The sequence below is a fragment of the Gorilla gorilla genome, chromosome 5 (genome assembly GCF_029281585.2).
Source record: "Gorilla gorilla gorilla isolate KB3781 chromosome 5, NHGRI_mGorGor1-v2.1_pri, whole genome shotgun sequence".
NCBI classification, from domain to species: domain Eukaryota; kingdom Metazoa; phylum Chordata; class Mammalia; order Primates; family Hominidae; genus Gorilla; species Gorilla gorilla.
The window spans coordinates 86,720,964-86,743,440 of NC_073229.2; the positions used below are offsets into that span (position 1 = coordinate 86,720,964).

At 34.4% G+C, this 22,477-nt stretch overlaps 1 protein-coding gene across 18 annotated transcripts in view; it reads right to left on the minus strand.

The window, feature by feature from the left end:
• Nucleotides 1–22,477, minus strand: part of LOC101154628 (protein eyes shut homolog) — a 460,684-nt gene that overhangs the window by 159,703 nt on the left and 278,504 nt on the right. For all 18 annotated transcript variants that reach the window (XM_055391337.2, XM_055391328.2, XM_055391331.1 and 15 more), the window contains 2 exons: nt 3,067–3,201; nt 1,871–2,815 (listed from right to left, as the gene is read on the minus strand). In XM_055391337.2, coding sequence (XP_055247312.1) covers nt 1,871–2,618 — 748 coding nt within the window. In that variant the 5' untranslated portion in view covers nt 2,619–2,815; nt 3,067–3,201. The remainder of the gene's footprint in view (nt 1–1,870; nt 2,816–3,066; nt 3,202–22,477) is intronic.

The window sequence follows — 22,477 nt, forward strand, 5'->3', positions numbered from 1 at the left end:
TATTGGTATTAACTTCTATAATGATCTTGGTACTGAGCTATCAAGTTCAAAATGACTATTTGAAAGATTGGATTAGGTGAATTTTACAGCCTACAATGGCTTATTGAGGTCTTCTATTACATCTTTTTATTTTATCTTATTTTTTGAGACAGTCTCCCTTCATCGCCCAGGCTGGAGTGCAATGGTGCGATCTCAGCTCACTACAAACTCTACCTCCTGGTTCAAGGGATTCTTCCGCCTCAGCATCCCGAGTAGCTGGGATTACAGGCACCCGCCATTATGCCCGGCTAATTTTTGTATTTTTGTAGAGACGGGGTTTCACCATGTTGGCCAGGCTGGTCTTGAACTCCTTACCTCAGGTGATCCGCCTGCCTCGGCCTCCCAAAGTGCTGGGATTACAGGCATGAGCCGCCTCCAAGTCGGCTCCCATTACATGTTATCACACAGCCTCTTTAAACTTGGCTCCAATGGAGTCAGCCTCAGGCACAGGGGAGAAGGAATCCCCCTAAAGCCTGCCTAACAAAATTACAGTTAAATCCCTGCAGGTGATCTGCTCTAGATATATCTCTGCTCTAACCTTCCTTCCTCTTTTATGACCAAAATACATACCAATCTGCTGTTTTCCTATACTATTATTATCAGCTGTGTCAAATATTTCTCTTTGTTAGATCATCGTGGTCTTATTTCACTTGTAACTCTCCATGCCAGGTCTGTCAAACCCTCAAATAAATTCTTTCACAAGTTTCCAAGCTTTAAATGTTCCCTACATTTTTTAAATCTTTCTCCTCACTTTCTTTCCTCCGATGACCCCAGATTCCTCTAGTATATTCTCAAGTAGAGAGAGTTTTATTCCCTTCAAACTTCACGTTAGCCTCAGGCAGCATCATTTACATTTTTTTTAGATTGCCTTTCCTCTGGCTTAATTACTCACCAAACATCTTTTTACAACCTTTTCTGATTATTGCCTCTTATTGAGCTTATTACAACCGTTATTAATTATAACATCTTCTTTCCATCCTTGTCACTATCAGTTATAAATCACCATTTGGATGCCACACCAACATCCATTTAAGACATTGCTCTTGGCTCACAATTATCTGTTCCTCTCCAATTCTGCCAAGCAGCTTCAATCACTTCCCTTCAACCATAGTTCCCTAACTTCCTCTACTGAGATGCATAATTTATTTTCAAGTTATCACCTATCTAAATACCATAATCTTGGGAATTCATTCAGTGACTAAAAGCTTTTATATTATTCTGATAATCTTATGTTTTAATGTATGAGACATTAAGAATGAATGTTGGGAAAGATGTAGATATAGATATTTCACTATTAAACATGTTTCTAAGAGCCCTCTTTCAGTTAAGCAAAAAGCTTATTTTGGAGGATCCCTGATAGGATTTGTATATGTCCAGAATCTATATTCAGCCAAATCTAAGGAATCTATTAAATTTTTTATTTATTTTTATTTATTTATTTTATTTTTATTTTTATTTTTTTTGAGACGGAGTCTCACTCTTTTGCCCAGGCCGGACTGCAGTGGCGCTATCTCGGCTCACTGCAAGCTCCACCTCCCGGGTTCACCCCATTCTCCTGCCTCAGCCTCCCGAGTAGCTGGGACTACAGGCGCCCGCCACCATGCTCGGCTAATTTTTTTTTTTTTGTATTTTTAGTAGAGACAGGGTTTCACCGTGTTAGCCAGGATGGTCTCGATCTCCTGACCTCGTGATCTGCCCGCCTTGGCCTCCCAAAGTGCTGGGATTACAGGTGTGAGCCACCACGTTTAAAATGTAGTTTGATTTCTGTTAACAGTTTATAAATGCACTGTTTCTCTATTTTAACAAAATTATATATTTTAAACAATCTTACCTGTAAATGGTGGGTGACAGACACATTCATATGCTTGCTCATCCCAATTTTCTCTTTTATTAATGCAACTGCCATTATTTTTACATGGTTTAAAAGAACATGCATCAAGTTCCTGGCAGTATTTTCCAGAAAATGGAGGCTGGCAATGGCAGCTATATGTCTTGCTCCAAGCTTCACTAAGACATTTACCATGACCAGAGCAAAATTCTGAACTCAGAGATTCCTGGCAGAACTGCTGTTTCACTGTCACATTTAGTCGAAGTCCCAGTGGACAAGGTGATGGACCACTTGCCATAACTGTGATAAAATAATGTGTCCCAACACTCAGCCACTTAGAATTAACAGTGTGCATTCCTTTCAGTCTGCAACCAAAAAGTAACTGATCTTCCATTGTGGTATTTTGCACACAGCCAACAAAAGATGTTTCAGAAACATTCATCAAATTTATTTCTGGAAATTGAAGAGATGGTTCAGAAGAAATTACAAGGATATCTCCTAATTGAATTTGCAAAGGGCAAATCTGGGGAACAGCTTGATTGCCTGAAGTATCTATTTTAGTGTTTACACCCAAAAACCAGCAATCTCTGTAGAAGTCCAAGCAGATGTTTTCTGTTAGTGTCCAATTTACCACATATGATGAGGGTTGTGGATGCCATTCTTCCACCAATTGCTGTCTACATGTTTTTCCATTTATGAAAGAGCTGTGAAAAAGCATCAGGCTCAGAATGATGACTGATTTGTCAGTCATTTTCGGGTAACTGTATTTTACAGTTTATCATAAAGAATTGCTGCAAAATGGTGTTTTAAGTATTACTGGAAATTTCCAAGTAAAGTTGTGGTTAGGGATTCCTGGGAATTGGAATTGACCTTTTTTCTATCCCCAAAGTAGCTTTGATGACAATGTGCTTTGATGGAGAAACAGGAATTCAAATGTTGTAAATATTCCTTTAAACAGAAAAAAACATATATTGTTAGTGAAGTTTTCCCTAAATTAATAATATAGAAAATGCTAGCTCTTTCTGTAGATTTCATAAGAGCCTACACTGCAAAGATAGTGTCACCAGCAGCTGGGGACCTTCTTTGGGAAAGAAGGCCAAGAAAAACACGATCAAGATATGTTGATCTGGTCAAGCTTTATATAGTCACCTGATTCTGAAACGTTCTGGTTTCATGACATAATTAAGCCAGCAACTTACTGTGGTCTTTTGTGTTTTCTCTTTACACCAAGCTTCAATCTAATCAAAACACAGCACAGCCAAGATTCTTTTACAGATGGTTTCAATTTTCTTGGGAGATAAGCATTCCTCTTCTGATTAGTTTTCAAAAAACACCTTTAAAACATAGAAGAGTAAACACCATTTAAACATATTTTTCATGTAATATTTTATATAAAAATAAGCCTTAAAATAACTGATAGTGATAATCATGTTCCTTTTATGATAATCCAGAGGATGGGAACTCCCATATATATGTAAAATTCTGTTGTGCAAATGACTAACCTAGAATGAGTCTTCTGTAGGAAAGGTGGAAGGTGCCAGATAAAGAGGGAAAAGAAAGTCAAAAAAGCAGTAATGAAAAGATTATAAATATAAGTAAATAAAGTAAAAATAAATATAAGTTAAATGGTAGTAACTGAAAGGAGGGGTCAGCCCATCAATTCTGTTGTTCCAGAGGGCAAGAAAACATAAAGGATTTCTGAGTTTAATATATTGACCTTTTTTTTAAAAAAAAGGCAACTACCAATTATTGAAGGTTTTCTCTGTACAAATCACTCTACTACTTGATTAACAAATAAACTGCAATCCTCACAATTAAACTCAAATTTTGAGAGGAAAGGTAAATGACATTAGTGAAAAAAACGTGTTCTTTGGATCTCAGTTATGTTATTCATTTGTTTAATGTCCTTAGGCAACCTGAGATTTAATTCTCTCCACTTTCAAATAGGTACATCAGGGAGAAGTACACCTAATTAACAAGGTAGTATTGAAGATGGAATGGCTATGTAAACATATATGAGTCACTCAATAAATAGCAGCTTTTATCTTTGTTATTGTACAGTTTCATCCAGCAGGTAAGTGGTATATGTTGGATTAAAATTCAGGTTTGTCAGATTCAAAATATCGGCATTTTCTACTGTACCATAAAGTTCAATTAAATGTCGTTAAAATACAATATGTTATGCCATTATATAATTTATTTGTTAATTCATATCAAATCTTTATGGTAAGTCTAACATTTTAATGGGTATTTTAGATCAGGCAGAAATCAAATTTGAATTATAAATTACCTCTTTGCAATTTCAGTTCTACATATTATAAATCTATGAAATATAAATTCATGTGACAAATAACACAAATATGCATATAGAAAGATAAAATACAACTTCTACATAATTAAATGTTCTACATAATCATGTCATTTTCAAATATATTAATCACCTTGTTAATTTTATAGATTTAAATTATCAATCTTGCTAAAGGTTTAAAAAATAATTCAAACACGTATATTTGAGCTCAATCTATGTGCAAGGCAATATGCTCAGTACCAGGATTCATCAATAATCAGCTGGAATAGGGTATCAATGGAAGGAATTAAGAACTCAATGAAGGAGACAGATCATTAGACAAGCAACATCATCAAATTGCTATCAACAAAATAGTCTAATGGTCTATGAGACATGTAGCAAGGACATTTAGTCCAATCCAGGAAACAAAATCTAAGCTAAAATGATAAAACGGAATCACCTGGGAAAATTGCCAAGGGAAAAATGTTCCAGGAGAGAGCATCTACATCTAAAGATTTTGAGGTGAATGTGACACTGGATGCCTTTAAGGAAGTAAGAGAAGTGGAGCTTTCTCATCAAAGAGGGAAAAGGAATTGCAATTAAAGATAAGCATTCCATTTAGGAAGAGATTATATCAAGAAGGAGCAGCCATTCTCAGTAAAGGAGCTCATATTTTATTCGAGAGCAATGAAGAGACTCTTGAAGATTTCACATAGATGATTAACAAAATAAATAAATAAATAAATCCTCACTTAACTTTGTCCATAGGTTCTTGGAAACTGCGACTTCAAGCAAAACAACATATGACAAAATCAATTTTGTTCTCTCTTCAATGTTACAATGAAAAGACAGAGAAGGAAAAGATGTTGAGGACCAACATGTTGTGTGTCGTTTTGCTTAAAGTCACAGTTCTGAAGAACCTGTCAACTACATTGAGAACTCACTATAATTTAATAGCATTAGTCTAGTTTCAAGGTGAGGAACATATTGGTGAGTGCAATTAAAAGAATTGAGACACTTGTGGAGGAGAAAACAACACTAATGTAGTGAAACAATAATGAAGACTGATTAGTACAGAGGCAATACAAATATAACACTCGTGAAGTCCATAAATATTGAAATGGTAGAATTACTACATCTCCAAGGCTGTTGGCCTAAAGAAAGAGAAGAAAATCCAGGAAGACCAGTTGGAGCAGTAAGACGGCAAGGAAGAGGGGAGAAGTCTGATTCACTTGTGCATACGCTTAGTTTAAGGTCTATCTGAGTGATTTTCTAGCACAAGTGTTCAGAAGTCACAAGAGAGAAAGTGAGGTTTTAGAGAAAGATATGAATCACTAGGCAATACTGAAATACTTTTGTACCTGTAAATCACAAATTTACAGTAGTAGCAACCTGCACAGGTGTATTATTTTCCCAGCAGCTTAGTTGAAAAGGATACACTAAAGATTAAATAGCAAATGAGTTAAACACAGTCACAAATTTATTTCCACATGTAAATGCGAGGAAACAAATTACATTTGCATTGAAGCAAAATTAGGCCTATGTGACATTTTTAGACCGACTGCAGATGTGAGCCCACATTATTGTGGGGCTAATCCCATGGTTCTTAGAGCACGCTGGGTCTCTAATTATTGTGCATTTATGTTTTCAAAGAGAAAGTGGCTTGATGCATTGCATTTCCGCCTTGTGAAAATTTAAATAAATGAAAATAGCAGCAAAGGAAAAAAAAACACTAACAGAAAAACATCTGTGAAGTCACTGTATATCTATACATGCTGAATACAAAATGCTTTGGATTTTATTGAGAACTAGAGTAATATAAACATTATAAATTTGAAAAAGGTGATGTAATTTTGACCCCAAAGGTATGATGTTATGTGTCTCAGTTTTTCATTTATAAAGACATTCTTCAAACCCTGTCAAAATAGCAAGCCAAATGGCATTCTCCTCAATTCTAAACACACATATGATTAAAATCAGGAAGTAATTTTATCCCAGGTGATATTACCATTAATATCTTATAAATTCTTGAGCCAAGAAGTCCAGAAACCCAGAACTACGATGGAGCCATTGACAGCATTTCACATAATTACAACCATAACATCACTTGACAGGTTACGTTACCAGAAAAATATTTCACAGGAAAATATGTGTAATTTCAGAACTGTATGAACTGTATCACTTTTATAGTAGCTTTGTAGTTAGGTTATTCTAACAAATAAGGTCCAACTTAAATTCAGTAGTTAAGAAAACATGAACAGTATTTCTTCTTTCACAAACAGCTTAAATTACATCTTTTAAAAAAACAAGGTAATAAGTTTAAACAAATAAGTTTTATATAAGCCAAAAAATAATTTGAATAGAACATGCTCATTATAATAGTTGGCATATAATAGGCATTCAATTAAAGATAGTTGAGTAGAGATTGGAGATGATGGATGTAATTTATTTCTATTTGCACTCAATAGACAATATTATGAACTGTGGAAGCCTTTAATAAGCTTGTAGTTGATTCTATATACCTGATATTTTTCATGTTTCACTTAAGAAGTATGACCTCCACAATAAGCAGCTTTTTATTTGTATAAATTATACATTGTACCTTCAAAACATATACAAAGAGGAAAATTAGAAATAGAAGAGATAAAATTAACAGATATAAAAGTTCTCATAATTTATGCCTGTGCTCTAGAAAGTAAGCAACAAATTTTACCTACCACAGATTGGACTAAAATTATAGGAGTGAAAATGTGTGTTTCAGAAATGCTACCAGCAGTGTGAATGATGAACATTTTAGCAAGGATACTAGAAAAGGGAAAAAAATGGTAAATTTTAAAATAAAACTGAGAGTACTAGAGAAGAGACAGCTGATTTATTCATATTTTTTAAGGGAGTAGTGACTGACTTTATCGATTATGCTCCTACTATTGGGAGACACCGGTCCTTCTTTAGTACACTGTCTTGATTATGACAATGATCCTGTGAGGTACATAGTCATGGCCCCATTTTAAAAATGAGAAAACTTAAGTCACCATAGTGTCCAAAGAAATAAAAATAAAAAGAGTAAAAAATAAAAAATAAAATGAGAAAACTGAAGCACAGAAAGATTAAGGACTTGCCCAAGCTCACACAATCAATAAGCAGTGGTGCATGTATTGACCTGACTCCAAAACACGTGCTCTCAGTCACATTTACCATCTCATACACAAATGCACACACCCAGTTAGGCTTCTGAGGCAAAGGAGGCAGGTACTTTAGGAGAAAGAATATTCACAACATGATTGCCAATAAGGCATAGGATTAAACAAAGTGGCTCAGGCAAAGGATGATAGACAATCCTGGAGAACAATAATATTCAAGAGACAAGTGAAAGAAGGTATCTCAAATTATCCTTGCATTTTGTTAAGAAAAACAAAGAAAAAGGTTTTCAGAATTTTTAGAGTTGGCACTTTTATAAATTATGAAGTGAGTTTTCTATATTTGATTATCATAATGGTGGTAAACTCAGTAACTGGTCAGTTGATGCTATAAGAGCAGGTAGATTTGAGTGGTATGGTGGGATTATGGGAGAGAAAAATCAAATTTAAAAAATCTTTGAAAAAATTGTCTATGGAAGAAGAGTAATTAAGTAAACAAGTTGCCAAAATAGAGTTAAAATCTCATTTACTACATGAACTTCTTCATAAAGCTGTGTTTAAACTCAGATCTCTAGCTTGAGCACCACTCTACAAGTGCCTTCACATTATAGTATCCTTTTTGAAGAAGAAATAATAGGCAGAAATGTACCTTCATTCAATTCCCTCTTATTTCTGTCTCCCAGATTTATATAATCCTAAAGTAAATAAACAGTCAGGAATGAAGTGATTGTAGGGAATGTGCAAGGGTCAGTGATGTCAGGAGGTAGAAAGAGCCACAAGACTGTCACAGATGAGCTGAAGAATGAAGTGCATTGTGGATTACGCTTGGGGGTGGGGGAAGGTCGGAACTTTTTGTTTTGCTCATCACTCAGCTACTTACAAATGTATAATTTTATAATGCTTTTTAACATGCTTAAATATTTAGGGATTAAATTTAATATGTCAGTATTTTAAAAATATTTTCCTTTTTAATCCACACACTCTATGAGTAGGCCTCAGAAATCTTAAATAGCTCTATTAAAGAGTACTTATTAGAAACAGTTTGTCTTCTGTGAAGTGAAATTGGTTTTCTGTAAGTAATCTGGAATGGAAAATAATTGACAATAGTATCACTGTATCTGTGAGTGTCCACGTATACATGTGCGTTTGTCTGTGTGTGGGAGAAGGGAGGTGTATGCAGCCTTCATCTCAATTTGAGTCATCACAGCATATTGGTATTGTTAGTTATTTCTCTTTTGTAGATGATTAAAATGAGAATTTAAATGATTACATTGAGGTTTCATTATTCAACTCTTTTAAGATTATATTTCCTATCACTTAACAGAGATAATATATTTTTTCTAGAATATTTTATATTTTAATAAGGAAAAACTACATTTAAGAAAAACACATAAATTATCGTTGCCATTATACTGTTGGTCTATAATATATGGATTAAAAGTGGTAAAGGAAATGGAAAGAAACATCAATATATTGTAACTGGAGTAAAGAATGACGCTTGGTAACTCACTGATTATAGAGTATAAAAGATTTACCATTCAAGATATTTCAATTGCAATTATAAATTTTGTATTAACATTTCTTTAGCTTGTGGTTAAATTTTTATCAAAATATATAATTCCATATATGACATTATAAAAAAGTATAGAGATTATTGTTGACATATTAAAATATGCTGTAAGAAATTAGTTTTTTTGAAACACTTTAAGCTTGCCTTAAAAATATTATCTAGACAACTTTGCCATTATCTAGAGGGTGAAAATATTATTATTAAACAGAAATGGATGAGACCACAGCATCATACATTTACCAACATGATTATTTGCTTTTAAAAAACAGAGCTTGTTTTATAAAATAAGATTTTAAATAAATTATGCCTTATTTTGTACTTCCTTTTCCTTTCTCCACATATAGTCTTATAGATTATTGATTTTTTAAAAAAAATAAGTATAACTTCTTTTCCATTGTCTATGTTTTAGCTTTCACGAAAAAAAGGTTCTCTGTTTAAACATTGACCTTTCATTGAAATTAAGATAGCTTAAGTATATTAAAGTCAAAGGCTATATGCAACTTATAGACAAAAATGTTTTGCTTCCATGTTTTGACAATTATGAATAAAGCTGCTATAAAGAGCATAAGGATGTCTTACAAAACTAAACATACTCTTACTATGTGATCCAATAATCATACTCAACTCAAACAAATCATACTTTGGGTATTAACTCAAAGAAGTTGAAAAATTACATCCCAGAAAATCCTGCACATGGATCTTTATTATATTAACTTTTTAAATACATATTTTGTTAAAAAAAATTTAGTAGAGTTTTAAATTTACAAAGTTATTAGGAAGAGAGTGCCGAATGTTCTCATGTATACCATATTGTCCAGTTTCTATGATTTTTAATGTTTCATATTAGTATAACATATTTGTCACAATTAATGAGTTAATATTAGTATATTAACTAATGAATTTTACTTAATGTCAATGCTTTATTCAGACTTTTTCATTTTTTACATTATGTTCCCTTTTATTTTCTAGGATCCTATTCAGGCTACTACATTACATATAGTAGTAATATCTTCTTAGGCACTTCCTGGTTGTCACTTGCCTTGTTTTGATGACCTTGAGATTTTTTAGGACTATTGCTTAAGTATTTGTAGAAGAACACCCTGCAGTTATGATTCATCTGATTTCTTTTCCATTGTTGTACAAAAGTAATATGTACTGGGGAGAAAGACCACAGAAGTAAAATATTCTTTAAGAAGTGAAGCAGTAAAGTGTCATTTTCATCACATCATATGGTATATAAGTAGTCACCATTAATGTTAACCTTGATCACCTGTCTTGAGGTAGTATTTGTCAAGTTTCACCACCACTCTTTTAACCCTGCCTCCATTGCCATACTAATTCTTTGGAATGTAATAAACTATACTTAGTTTTGGAAGAAACTATTAAACTGTTTTCCAAAGTGGTGGTACCATGATTTTTAAAAAATGTTTACCAGCAATTAATCAGGAGTTATTATTACTTTGCATCTTTGCCAGCAGTAGCAGTGTGAGTTCTTTGGATTTTAGCCATTTAAATAGGTATTTGCTGGTATCTCATTGTTGCTTGCTTAAATTTCTAATGACAAATGATGTTGAACACCTTTTTGTATGTTTATTTACCATCTGTATATTTTGGGGGTTGAATTGTCTATTCAGATCTAATGCACGTTTAATTTGTTGTTTTATTATTATTGAGTTTTAAGAATCCTTTTACATTTGGATAAAAATCCTTTATCAGATATGTGTTTTGCCAATATTTCTCCAAGTAGTTATTTTTGTTCTCTTAACAGTGTCTCTTCAGAGCAGATTTTACTTTTAATAAAGTCCAAATTTCCATTTTCTGTCATGAATTATGCTTTCGGTGTTGTATCAAAAAATGTATTGCCAAGCCCAGGGTCATCTACATTTTATCCTACGTTTTCTCCTAGAAATTTTGTAGTTAAGTGTTTTACATTTAGGTATGTAATTCATTTTGATCTAATTTTTGTGAAGAGTGTAAGTTGTAAATTCAATGCCTATGTTCATTTTATTTGTATATGAATATCAAATTCTTCCAAAACCAATTAATAAGAAGACTATACTTTTGGCTTTGAATTACATTTGATTATTTATCACAAATTAGTTGACTACATTTGTGTGGGTCTATGTTTGGACTATCTATTCTGTTCCATTGATCTACATGCTTGTTCTTTTGTCAATACCAGGCTACCTTGATTATTGTTGCTTAATAGTTAAGTGTTGAAATAAGGCAGAGTGTATTCTCCAACCTTATTTTCTTCAGTATTTTGGTGGTTATTCTAGTCTTTTGCCTTACCATAAAAACTCTATAACCAGGGTGCCAATACTGGCAAAATAGCTTGATGTAATTTTGATTGGGATTGTACTGAATCTATGGATCAAACAGGTAAGAAGAGCCTTAATTATATTGAGGCTCCCAGTCAATGAACATGAAATCTCTTTCTATTTATTTATAATATGTATTTAGATTTTTATCAGAGTTTAGTTTTCCACATATAGGTCAGTACATAGTTTTGTAGGTATATACCCAATTATTTATTTATTTTGGATACTATTACAAATGGTATTATTTTTCCTTTAAATATTAGTTGTTCATTGCTGTTACAGGGGAAAGCAGTTGACTTTGTATACAGTATTAAATTTTATCCTGGACCCATGCTATACTGACTTATTTAAGGCATTTTTTAATATTTGGGAATACAGACCATTTTATGTCTTTCTTATTAGTCTGCATATATTTTCATGCTTTTATTTTCTAAATGCACTAGCTAGAATTTCCTAGTGTTGAATAGCAGTGATGAGAGGACATTCTTGCCTTGTTCCAGACCTTTGGAGGAAAGTATCCATTTTTCTACACGAATTAGCATAACTGTAGGATTTTACAGATGTTCTTTACTAAATTGCTGTTTTTCTCCTCTATTTTTGGCTTTCTGAGAGTTTTCATCCAGATTAGTTGTTAAATTTTGTAAAATATTTTTTCTGTGTCAGTTTATATAATTATAAAATATTTTTCCTTTAGAGTATCAATATGGTAGATTACAATGATTAATTTTAAAATGGAGACCTAACTTTGCACTGTGGAATAAATTACTGTTTATTTATTTCTATAATAAAAAATTTATTATTCTTTTTACTTATTGTTGGATTCAAGTTTAAATATTTGTTGAGAATGTTGTGTCTATGTTCATGAGAGTTATTAGTCTATAGTTTTCCTTTATTTTAATACATTTGTCTACTTTTGGAATTAGGGTAATGCTAGCCTCAGGAAATGACTTAGTAAGTGTTCCATCTGCTTCTATTTTACTGGAAGAGGTTATGAAGAATTGGCATCATTTCTTTCTTTCACAGTTGATAGAATTTACCAGTGAATTAATCTGAGGTGATTTCTTTTATGAAAGAGTATTAGTTATTGATTCAATTTCTTTAATATATGTAGGCCTATTCAGATGATCTTTTCTTGCATGAGTATTGATAGTTTGTGTCATTCAAGAAATTTGTCTATTTTATCAACATTTTCAAATATTGAGACAGAAAATTGTGTTTAGTATCCTTTTATATATCCTCTTAATGCCCATAGGAACAATAATGGCAATCCCTGTTTGATTTATTATATTAATAACTTGTGTCCTCTCTCTCTTTTTTCCCTTGATTAGCCTGACTAGAGTCTTTACCAATTTTATTAATATTTTCAAATAATAACTTTTGTATTAGTTTATTTTCTTTATTGTTTTTCTATTTTTAATCTTACTGAGGTCTGTTCTAATTTTAATTATTTCTCTTCTTTTGCTTAGTTTGGCTGTTATTTCTCTAGCTTCTTAAAGTAGAAGCTTAAGTTATTGATTATAGATTTTACTTTCTAATATATGCATTTAATGTTATACGTTTGTCTCTGTGCACTGCTTTTTCTGGATCTCACATGGTTTGACCAGTTATAGTTTCATTTTCATTTAGTTCAAAATATTTTTTAAGTTTCTCTTCAGACTTCTTTGACCAATGTGTTATTCAAAGTACACTGTTAAATTTCAAATAATTTGACATTTCTTCAACTATCTTTCTTTTACTGAATCCTACTTTTATTCCACTGTGGCATGGGGATATATGTTTTATGATTTCATTTTGTCTTCATGTGCTCAGGTGTGTTTTATGGTCTAGAATGTGTGCTATCTTGCTAAATGTTCTACACAGTCTCAAAAGAATTCCTCCTGCTGTTGGATAGAGTACTCTATAATTGACAATTATATCAAGCTGTTTTATAGTGCTGATTGGTCAAGCATATCTGTATGAGGTTTCTGCCTGCTTGGCTTATCAGTTACAAATAGGGGTATTTAATGTATCCAACTGTAATGGCGGGTTTTCTCTTATTCCTGTCTGTTTTATCACTTGTCTAATATATTTTGGCATAATGTTGCTAGGTGCATGCACATATAGGATTGTTATGTCTGTTTGCAGAATTGATTCCCTGAAGACTGCTTTATCTGAAATTACTTGAGCTGCTGAAGATTTCTTTTGATTAGTGGGAGCATAATATATCTTTTCTCGTCTCTTTTAACCCACCTGAGTCTTTATATTTAAAGTGTTTCTTGTAAATAGATTATAGGTGGGTCTTGTTTATTTGTTTTTCTCCACTCTGATAAGCAATTTTTTTGTAACTGTATTTCATTGATTTCCATATTCCTCTTTTTCCATGTGCTCTGGTTTTAGTTGGGTACTTTACATGATTATTTTTATCTTCTCTCTTACAGCACCAATTACACTTCTTTTAATGATTGTATTGATTGTCCTGAGGTTTACAATATCCTTCCTTCCTTTCTTTCTTTTTATTTTTTTATTTTTTGGCAGAGTCTTGCTGTTGCCAAGGCTAAAGTGCAATAGTTTGGTCATAGCTCACTGTAACCTTGATCTCCTCGACTCAAGCAATCCTCTGCCTCAGCCTCCCGAGTAGCTGGGTCTACCAGCACATGTCACCAGACCAGACTATGAATTTTTTTTTTTTTTTTTGAGACAAAATCTTGCTATGTTGCCCAGGTCTTGAACTCCTGCCTTCAGATGATTCTCCTACCTCAGCTTCACAAAGTGCTGGGATTACAGGCAAGAGCCATCACACCCAGTCACAATATCCTTTTTTAACTAATTTAATTTGATTTTTAAATAACAGTATTCTGCTTCATGTGTAGCACCTGTACCTTATAACAGAGTATTCCTAATTTCTCCCTCCTGATCTTTCTGACATGACTGTCATTTCACCTATCCATAGGCTACAATCACCCAATATATGGTTATCAGGTTATCATTATTACTTTGAATTTATTTCTATAACTATTAATAAGGAAAAGAAGGCATTTTATTTTATCTTTATTCCTTCTCTGTCTTCCTTTCCTCATGTAGATCTGAGTTTCTGACCTATATTATTTCACTTTCCCTTTTTCAATATCGTTTGCATGACATGTCTGCCTTCATTAAAATCTCTCAGATTTTGTTAGTCTGAGAAAGCTTTTACTTCTTCACTTTTAAAGTATCATTTTACTAGGTATAGAATTCTAGGTTAGTGGGCTTTTTCTCTTGAAAGGTATATCATTGCACTCTTCTCATTTGTATAGTTTCTGATAAGAGGTGGGCTGTAATTCTGATCCTTGTTCCTGTATAGAAAAAGTGCTTTTTTTAATCCCTCTGGCTTTATTTAAGATTTTTCCTTTGTCTTTCATTTTCTGCAGTTTGCATATGACATGTCTAGAGAAATTTTTTGTTTGTTTTGTTTTTATCTTTATAATTTATTTAGCTTAGTGTTCTCTCAACTTCCAGGACATGAGAATCATTTGTCACTCATTTTGGAAAGTTTTCAGCCATTATTTTTTCAAATATTTTTTCAGCTCTGTTCTCTTTCTTCTCCTTCTAATATTACAATAACACATAATACACTTTTTGAAATTGTCCCACAGTACTCAGATACTCTGCTGTGATTTTATTCTATTTTATTTTTCCTCTTTGAGTTTTAGTTTGGGAAATTTCTGTTGATATATTTTCAAGCCCACTGATCTTTCCTTAGCTTTCTACCTATGTCCATTCTCTAATGAACCTATCAATGGTGTTTATTTCTATTATGGTATTTTTTATTTCTAGAATTTTCTTTCAGTTCTTTCTTAGAGTCTCCATCTCCCTGTTTACTCATTTGTTCTTGCATTCTGTCTTCCTTTTTTATTAGATCTCTTAACATATTATTCATAGTTATTTTAAATTATCTATGTGGTATTTACAACATCCTCCTGATGTATGAATTTGGTTCTGATGATTACTTTGTCTCTTCAGATTATTCTTTCTTTCCTTTAGGTATGCCTTGCAAATTTTTGTTGAAATTTAAGCATACTGTATCGGGTAATAGGAACTGAGATGAATAGGCCTCTAATGTGGAGATCTCTGTCAATGTGGTTGGGCTTTGGCTTTATTTAGAGTTTGCTGTACCTAAAGGTGCCTAAGACTTGATTTCAAATTCCTTTAGTGTCTGGTTTTGTTGTCCCTTTTGCTTTGGACTTTCCTAAGTACTCATCTACAGAGAATGCCTATGATTTGCAGCTTTCAACTATTGTCTTTTATGGTACTGAGGCTCTGTTGGTTTGATGGTAATGTATAAGAGAGGGAAATTATATAATCTATGATCTATGGTCTATGATCCTCCAGTTAAATCTCAGTCTTTTCTTGGGTCTGTGTCTCTAGCCTGTAGCCTTAAGAAATGTTTCTTCTGCTGGGAGTGGTGGCTCACACCTGTAATCCCAGCACTTTGGGAGGCCTAGACGGGCAGATCACGAGGTCAGGAGATCGAGACCATCCTGGCTAACATGGTGAAACCCCATCTCTACTAAAAAATACAAAAAATTAGCTGGGCGTGGTGGCGTGCGCCTGTAGTCCCAGCTAGTCAGGAGGCTGAGGCAGGAGAATGATGTGAACCCGGGAGGCAGAGCCGAGATCACGCCACTGCACTCCAGCCTGGGTGACAGAGCAAGACTCCGTCTCAAAAAAAAAAAAAAGAAATGTTTCTTCTTATATGAATTTCCCATTTTCATTGAGATAGAAAGTATACAGGGGGCTAGAGTATGACAAATGCCCTTGCTAACAGTCCTGGCATGACTCTGGCCAAACTCTTCCCCACTGGAGAGCAGGCCTTTGTTAGAAAGAAGATCTGGGTTCATTTAAAAAGGATAACTCTTCCCCTCCCCACTCCCTGGATCCCACAGAATCATTCTCAGATCGTGGAGAAAAATCCTGGAGGAAAAGCCTCTGAAAGTGTGGGGACCTACCTAAGACTGCAGTGTAGCCCCGGGGAGATTCTCCTTCACATGAATCACATGAATACACAAAGTGTATTTTGTTAGATGACTCAGGACCCAGAGGTATCCAATGAGTAAATTGGAGATGAAAATAAACATAACATAAGAGGAGTAACATACTGTAAACAGAAAGAACATACATCTTCCTTTCATTGATTGGATGACAGAAGAATGCCAGAAAGGAAGCAGAGCCTCTGCAGGAGCTACAGACTGACAGCTCATAACAGATTCTCCTTAGAGAATTTAAGATGGTTGATGTGGAATCTAGAAAATTTAAGATGGTTGGTGTAGAATTCTAGCTTTTCTCTAAGATTTTTTTCATCATAAATGGTTTATATTACACATTCCCATCAGCAGTTTTTGAGGGTTCCAGTTACTCTGTATCATCTCCAATACTTGGTACGGGTGGTCTTTTTAACTTTTGCTAAACTAAAATATTTTATTGTGGTTTAATTTAATTATCAATTATGTCAAACATCTTTTTAATCCTTGTTTGCCACCTTCATATCTTCTTTGGTAAAATAACTGTTCAAACATATTGCCTACTGTTATTTGGGATTTTTGTTTTTGTATTACTGAGTGTTTAGAGTGCTTTAAACATTCTAGATGAAAACTCTATGCTAGACTTATGACTTGCAAATATTTCCTAACAATCTGTGGATTAAATTTTCATTTTCTGATGAAGTAGCTCTTAAGATTTTCATTTGATGATGTCCAATTAATAATTTTTCTCAGTACTTTCAAACTTAAATGTAAACCTCCTGTCAATATGGTGAAATACAGCAAGCAATTCCTTTCTGTTTACTTGTTTGTTTCCCCACTGTAGACTCCCACCTTGGAATGCTGCAATGTGAAGTGACTTCTTCTAGATGTTAACTCAGCTGTACTTCTGAAACCTCCTATCAGCATCATTCTGCCTATTACTATTGCCTCACTTCTCTGTCGGATCCTTGTTTCCTGGACCACACACATTATTGTTATAATCTCTCTTTTTGCTGGAGAAAATTTTCTTTTTTTTTTCTTTTTTTTATTATTATTATACTTTAAGTTTTAGGGTACATGTGCACAATGTGCAGGTTAGTTACATATGTATACATGTGCCATGCTGGTGCGCTGCACCCACTAACTCGTCATCTAGCATTAGGTATATCTCCCAATGCTATCCCTCCCCCCTCCCCCCACCCCACAACAGTCCCCAGAATGTGATGTTCCCCTTCCTGTGTCCATGTGTTCTCATTGTTCAATTCCCACCTATGAGTGAGAATATGCGGTGTTTGGTTTTTTGTCCTTGTGATAGTTTACTGAGAATGATGATTTCCAATTTCATCCATGTCCCTACAAAGGACATGAACTCATCATTTTTATGGCTGCATAGTATTCCATGGTGTATATGTGCCACATTTTCTTAATCCAGTCTATCATTGTTGGACTTTTGGGAAAATTTTCCAATAGGTCTCTCAGCAAGGTGAAATGGGATATACATTTTTAAAACTTCAAATATCTCAAAAATATCATCTGATTCACACTTTTGATTAATATTTTTTGACTGAAGTAGAGTGCTGGGTTGAAGATCATTTTCCTGTAGGAAAGGTATTTCTTCATCTCTTCCAGTTTTTTTGATGTAAAAGTACATTATTATTCTTACTTCAAATCCTTTGATTATGACCTTATTTTTGGTATGTTTTTCTCCCACAAATCCTTATCTCTATTGTTAAAAAATTTTCAGTGATTAAGACTTGAAGTATGTCAGTTTTCATTCATTTAGATGTATCAAAATAAGGCATGTATGTGTGTTGTTGTTAATTTAGAAATTTGTTATTTAATTCTAAAATAGTATTACTCAAGGCAATTATTTCATTCAATGGTTTCTTATTCCATTGGTAAATATGGTGCAATGTCTGATGATGCACATAATATTCTCTGTCTGCCTCTTGCTCTTTTTGAGGCTGAACTTCAAAAGCATTCTTTGACTGTACTTAAAACACTTTAAGGCGAGGGTTAATTTGTGAAGAATTTGTGAATAGGAGTTACTTTCTCACCAATTCCTTAAGGATATATTTGTTTTTAAATTTTACCTACAGAGATTCCAATTGCATTCTCACAGTCATGCAATAAAATTGACAAACAGTAACTAGACTATTTTATTTTCTTGCAATAAGAATACATTATACATGACATTACTTAAAAGAGCTGTAGGAAAATAGCACACCTGCTGCTTTTCCCACTAATGGTATGTGCTTTTCATCTACTAGGTAGAAATTATTCTTTAAAGAGTATGTAAATAATTCTATTTTAAACCAGAGAAAATTATTAATTAACACTATTAACTTCTTAATACAAATGCATTCTGTGTGTGTGTGTGTGAGAGAGAGAGAGAGAGAGAGAGAGAGAGAGAGAGAGAGAAAAGAGAGATCTAGAGAGATGGAATTGTAGCATGTATTCAGAATATTTTTACAAGACGAAAGTCTATCAGAACTCCTAAAATATAGAAATCAGATTTAAATACTCACCTATCTAGGACCTAAGGTTAACAACCTAACCTTCTCTTTGCTTGCTTCATCTCCCATCTACATGCTTCTGCATATGCTTTATCACACAGTCTTATAGGCAAACTGCTTATAATATGATGTGTATTGTGGAATCCACCTGCCCTAACCTAGATTAGGTAAATTTTTTTAATTGTTATTCCAGTCTTAACCAGGTAGGTACTATTTTTTTCCAATTTATGGATTAGCAAAATTGATGTCAAAAAGATCCAATAACTCAGGACAGGCGAGGTGACTCATGCCTATAATCTCAGCATTTTGGTAGGCTAAGACAGGGGGCACACTTGACATCAGAAGTTCAAGACCAGCCTGGTCAACATGGCAAAAAGTCATCTCTACTAAAAATACACAAACTAGCCAAGTGTGATGGCACACACTCCTATAATCTCAGCTACTTGAGAGGCTGAGGCAAGAGAATCACTTGAACCTGGGAGGCGGAGGTTGCAGTGAGCCGAGATTATGCCACTGCACTCCAGCCTGGGTGATGCAGCAAGACTCTTTCTCAGAAAAAAAAAAAAAAAAAAAAAAATCACATGACTCATCTAAAATCATATAACTTGTATATGGTAAATTGAAATTGAGGATTCAAAACCTAGTGGCTAAATCTTAATACGTTGATCACCTTCAGGTTACCATTTCTGTGAAATTTTTCCCTAACTTTCTGGCACACTTAGACATTACTACCTGCAGTTACTCATACGCCTTACAGATCCTCTTAGTATAAAAATTACATTGTAGGCTGGGCACGGTGGCTCATGCCTGTAATCCCATCACTTTGGGAGGCCAAGGCAGGCGGTTCACAAGGTCAGGAGATCGAGACCATCCTGATTAACACGGTGAAACCCCATCTCTACTAAAAATACAAAAAATTAGCCAGGCGTGGCGAGCGCCTGTCGTCCCAGCTACTCAGGAGGCTGAGGCAGGAGAATGGCATGAACCCGGGAGGCGGAGCTTGAAGTGAGCCAAGATAGCGCCACTGCACTCCATCCAGCCTGGGCGACAGAGCGAGACTCCATCTCAAAAAAAAAAAAAAAAAAATACATTGTAAAGTAATTTTAATCATAAAAATGCTTCTTCACAAATATAAAAGAACAGAAATTATAAAAAACTGTCTCTCAGACCACAGTGCAATCAAACTAGAACTCACGATTAAGAAACTCATTCAAAACCGCTCAACTACATGGAAACTGAACAACCTGCTCCTGAATGACTACTGGGCACATAACGAAATGAAGGCAGAAATAAAGATGTCCTTTGAAACCAACAAGAACAAAGACACAACATACCAGAATCTCTGGGACACATTCAAAGCAGTGTGTAGAGGGAAATTTATAGCACCAAATGCCCACAAGAGAAAGCAGGAAAGATCCAAAATTGACACCCTAACATCATAATTAAAAGAACTAGAAAAGCAAGAGCAAACACATTCAAAAGCTAGCAGAAGGCAAGAAATAACTAAAATCAGAGCAGAACTGAAGGAAACAGAGACACAAAAAACCCTTCAAAAAATTAATGAATCCAGGAGCTGGTTTTTTGAAAGGATCAACAAAATTGATAGACCGCTAGCAAGACTAATAAAGAAGAAAAGAGAGAAGAATCAAATAGACGCGATAAAAAAGGATAAAGGGGATATCACCACCGATCCCACAGAAATACAAACTACCATCAGAGAATACTACAAACACCTCTATGCAAATAAACTAGAAAATCTAGAAGAAATGGATAAATTCCTCCACACATACACCCTCCCAAGACTAAACCAGGAAGAAGCTGAATCTCTGAATACACCAATAACAGGCTCTGAAATTGTGGCAATAATCAATAGCTTACCAAGCAAAAAGAGTCCAGGACCAGATGGATTCACAGCCGAATTCTACCAGAGGTACAAGGAGGAACTGGTACCATTCCTTCTGAAACTATTCCAATCAATAGAAAAAGAGGGAATCCTCCGTAACTCATTTTATGAGGCCAGCATCATCCTCATCCCAAAGCCGGGCAGAGACACAACAAAAAAAGAGAATTTTAGACCAATATCCTTGATGAACATTGATGCAAAAATCCTCAATAAAATACTGGCAAACCGAATCCAGCAGCACATCAAAAAGCTTATCCATCATGATCAAGTGGGCTTCATCCCTGGGATGCAAGGCTGGTTCAATATACTCAAATTAATAAATGTAATCCAGCATATAAACAGAACCAAAGACAAAAACCACATGATTATCTCAATAGATGCAGAAAAGGCCTTTGACAAAATTGAACAACCTTCATGCTAAAAACTCTCAATAAATTAGGTATTGATGGGACGTATCTCAAAATAATAAGAGCTATCTATGACAAACCCACAGCCAATATCATACTGAATGGGCAAAATCTGGAAGCATTCCCTTTGAAAACTGGCACAAGACAGGGATGCCCTCTCTCACCACTCCTATTCAACATAGTGTTGGAAGTTCTGGCCAGGGCAATTAGGCAGGAGAAGGAAATCAAGGGTATTCAATTCGGAAAAGAGGAAGTCAAATTGTCCCTGTTTGCAGATGACATGATTGTATATCTAGAAAACCCCATCGTCTCAGCCCAAAATCTCCTTAAGCTGATAAGCAACTTCAGCAAAGTCTCAGGATACAAAATCAATGTACAAAACTCACAAGCATTCTTATACACCAATAACAGACAAACAGAGAGCCAAATCATGAGTGAACTCCCATTCACAATTGCTTCAAAGAGAATAAAATACCTAGGAATCCAACTTACAAGGGACGTGAAGGACCTCTTCAAGGAGAACTACAAACCACTGCTCAAGGAAATAAAAGAGGATACAAACAAATGGAAGAACATTCCATGTTTATGGGTAGGAAGAATCAATATCGTGAAAATGGCCACACTGCCCAAGGTAATTTATAGATTCAATGCCATCCCCATCAAACTACCAATGACTTTCTTCACAGAATTGGAAAAAACTACTTTAAAGTTCATATGCAACCAAAAAAGAGCTTGCATTACCAAGTCAATCCTAAGCCAAAAGAACAAAGCTAGAGGCATCACACTACCTGACTGCAAACTATACTACAAGGCTACAGTATACAAAACAGCATGGTACTGGTACCAAAACAGAGACATAGATTAATGGAACAGAACAGAGCCCTCAGAAATAACGCCACATATCTACAACTATCTGATCTTTCACAAACCTGAGAAAAACAAGCAATGGCGAAAGGATTCCATATTTAATAAATGGTGCTGGGAAAACTGGCTAGCCATATGTAGAAAGCTGAAACTGGATCCCTTCCTTACACCTTATACAAAAATTAATTCAAGATGGATTAAAGACTTAAATGATAGACCTAAAACCATAAAAACCCTAGAAGAAAACCTAGGCATTACCATTCAGGACACAGGCAAGGGCAAGGACTTCATGTCTAAAACACCAAAACCAATGGCAACAAAAGACAAAATTGACAAATGGGATCTAATTAAGCTAAAGAGCTTCTGCACAGCAAAAGAAACTACCATCAGAATGAACAGGCAACCTACTTAATGGGAGAAAATTTTCGCAACCTACTCATCTGACAAAGGGCTAATACCCAGAATCTACAATGAACTCAAACAAATTTACAAGAAAAAAACAAACAACCCCATCCAAAAGTGGGCAAAGGACATGAACAGACACTTCTCAAAAGAAGACATTTTTGCAGCCACCAGACATATGAAAAAGATGCTTATCATCACTGGTCATCAGAGAAATGCAAATCAAA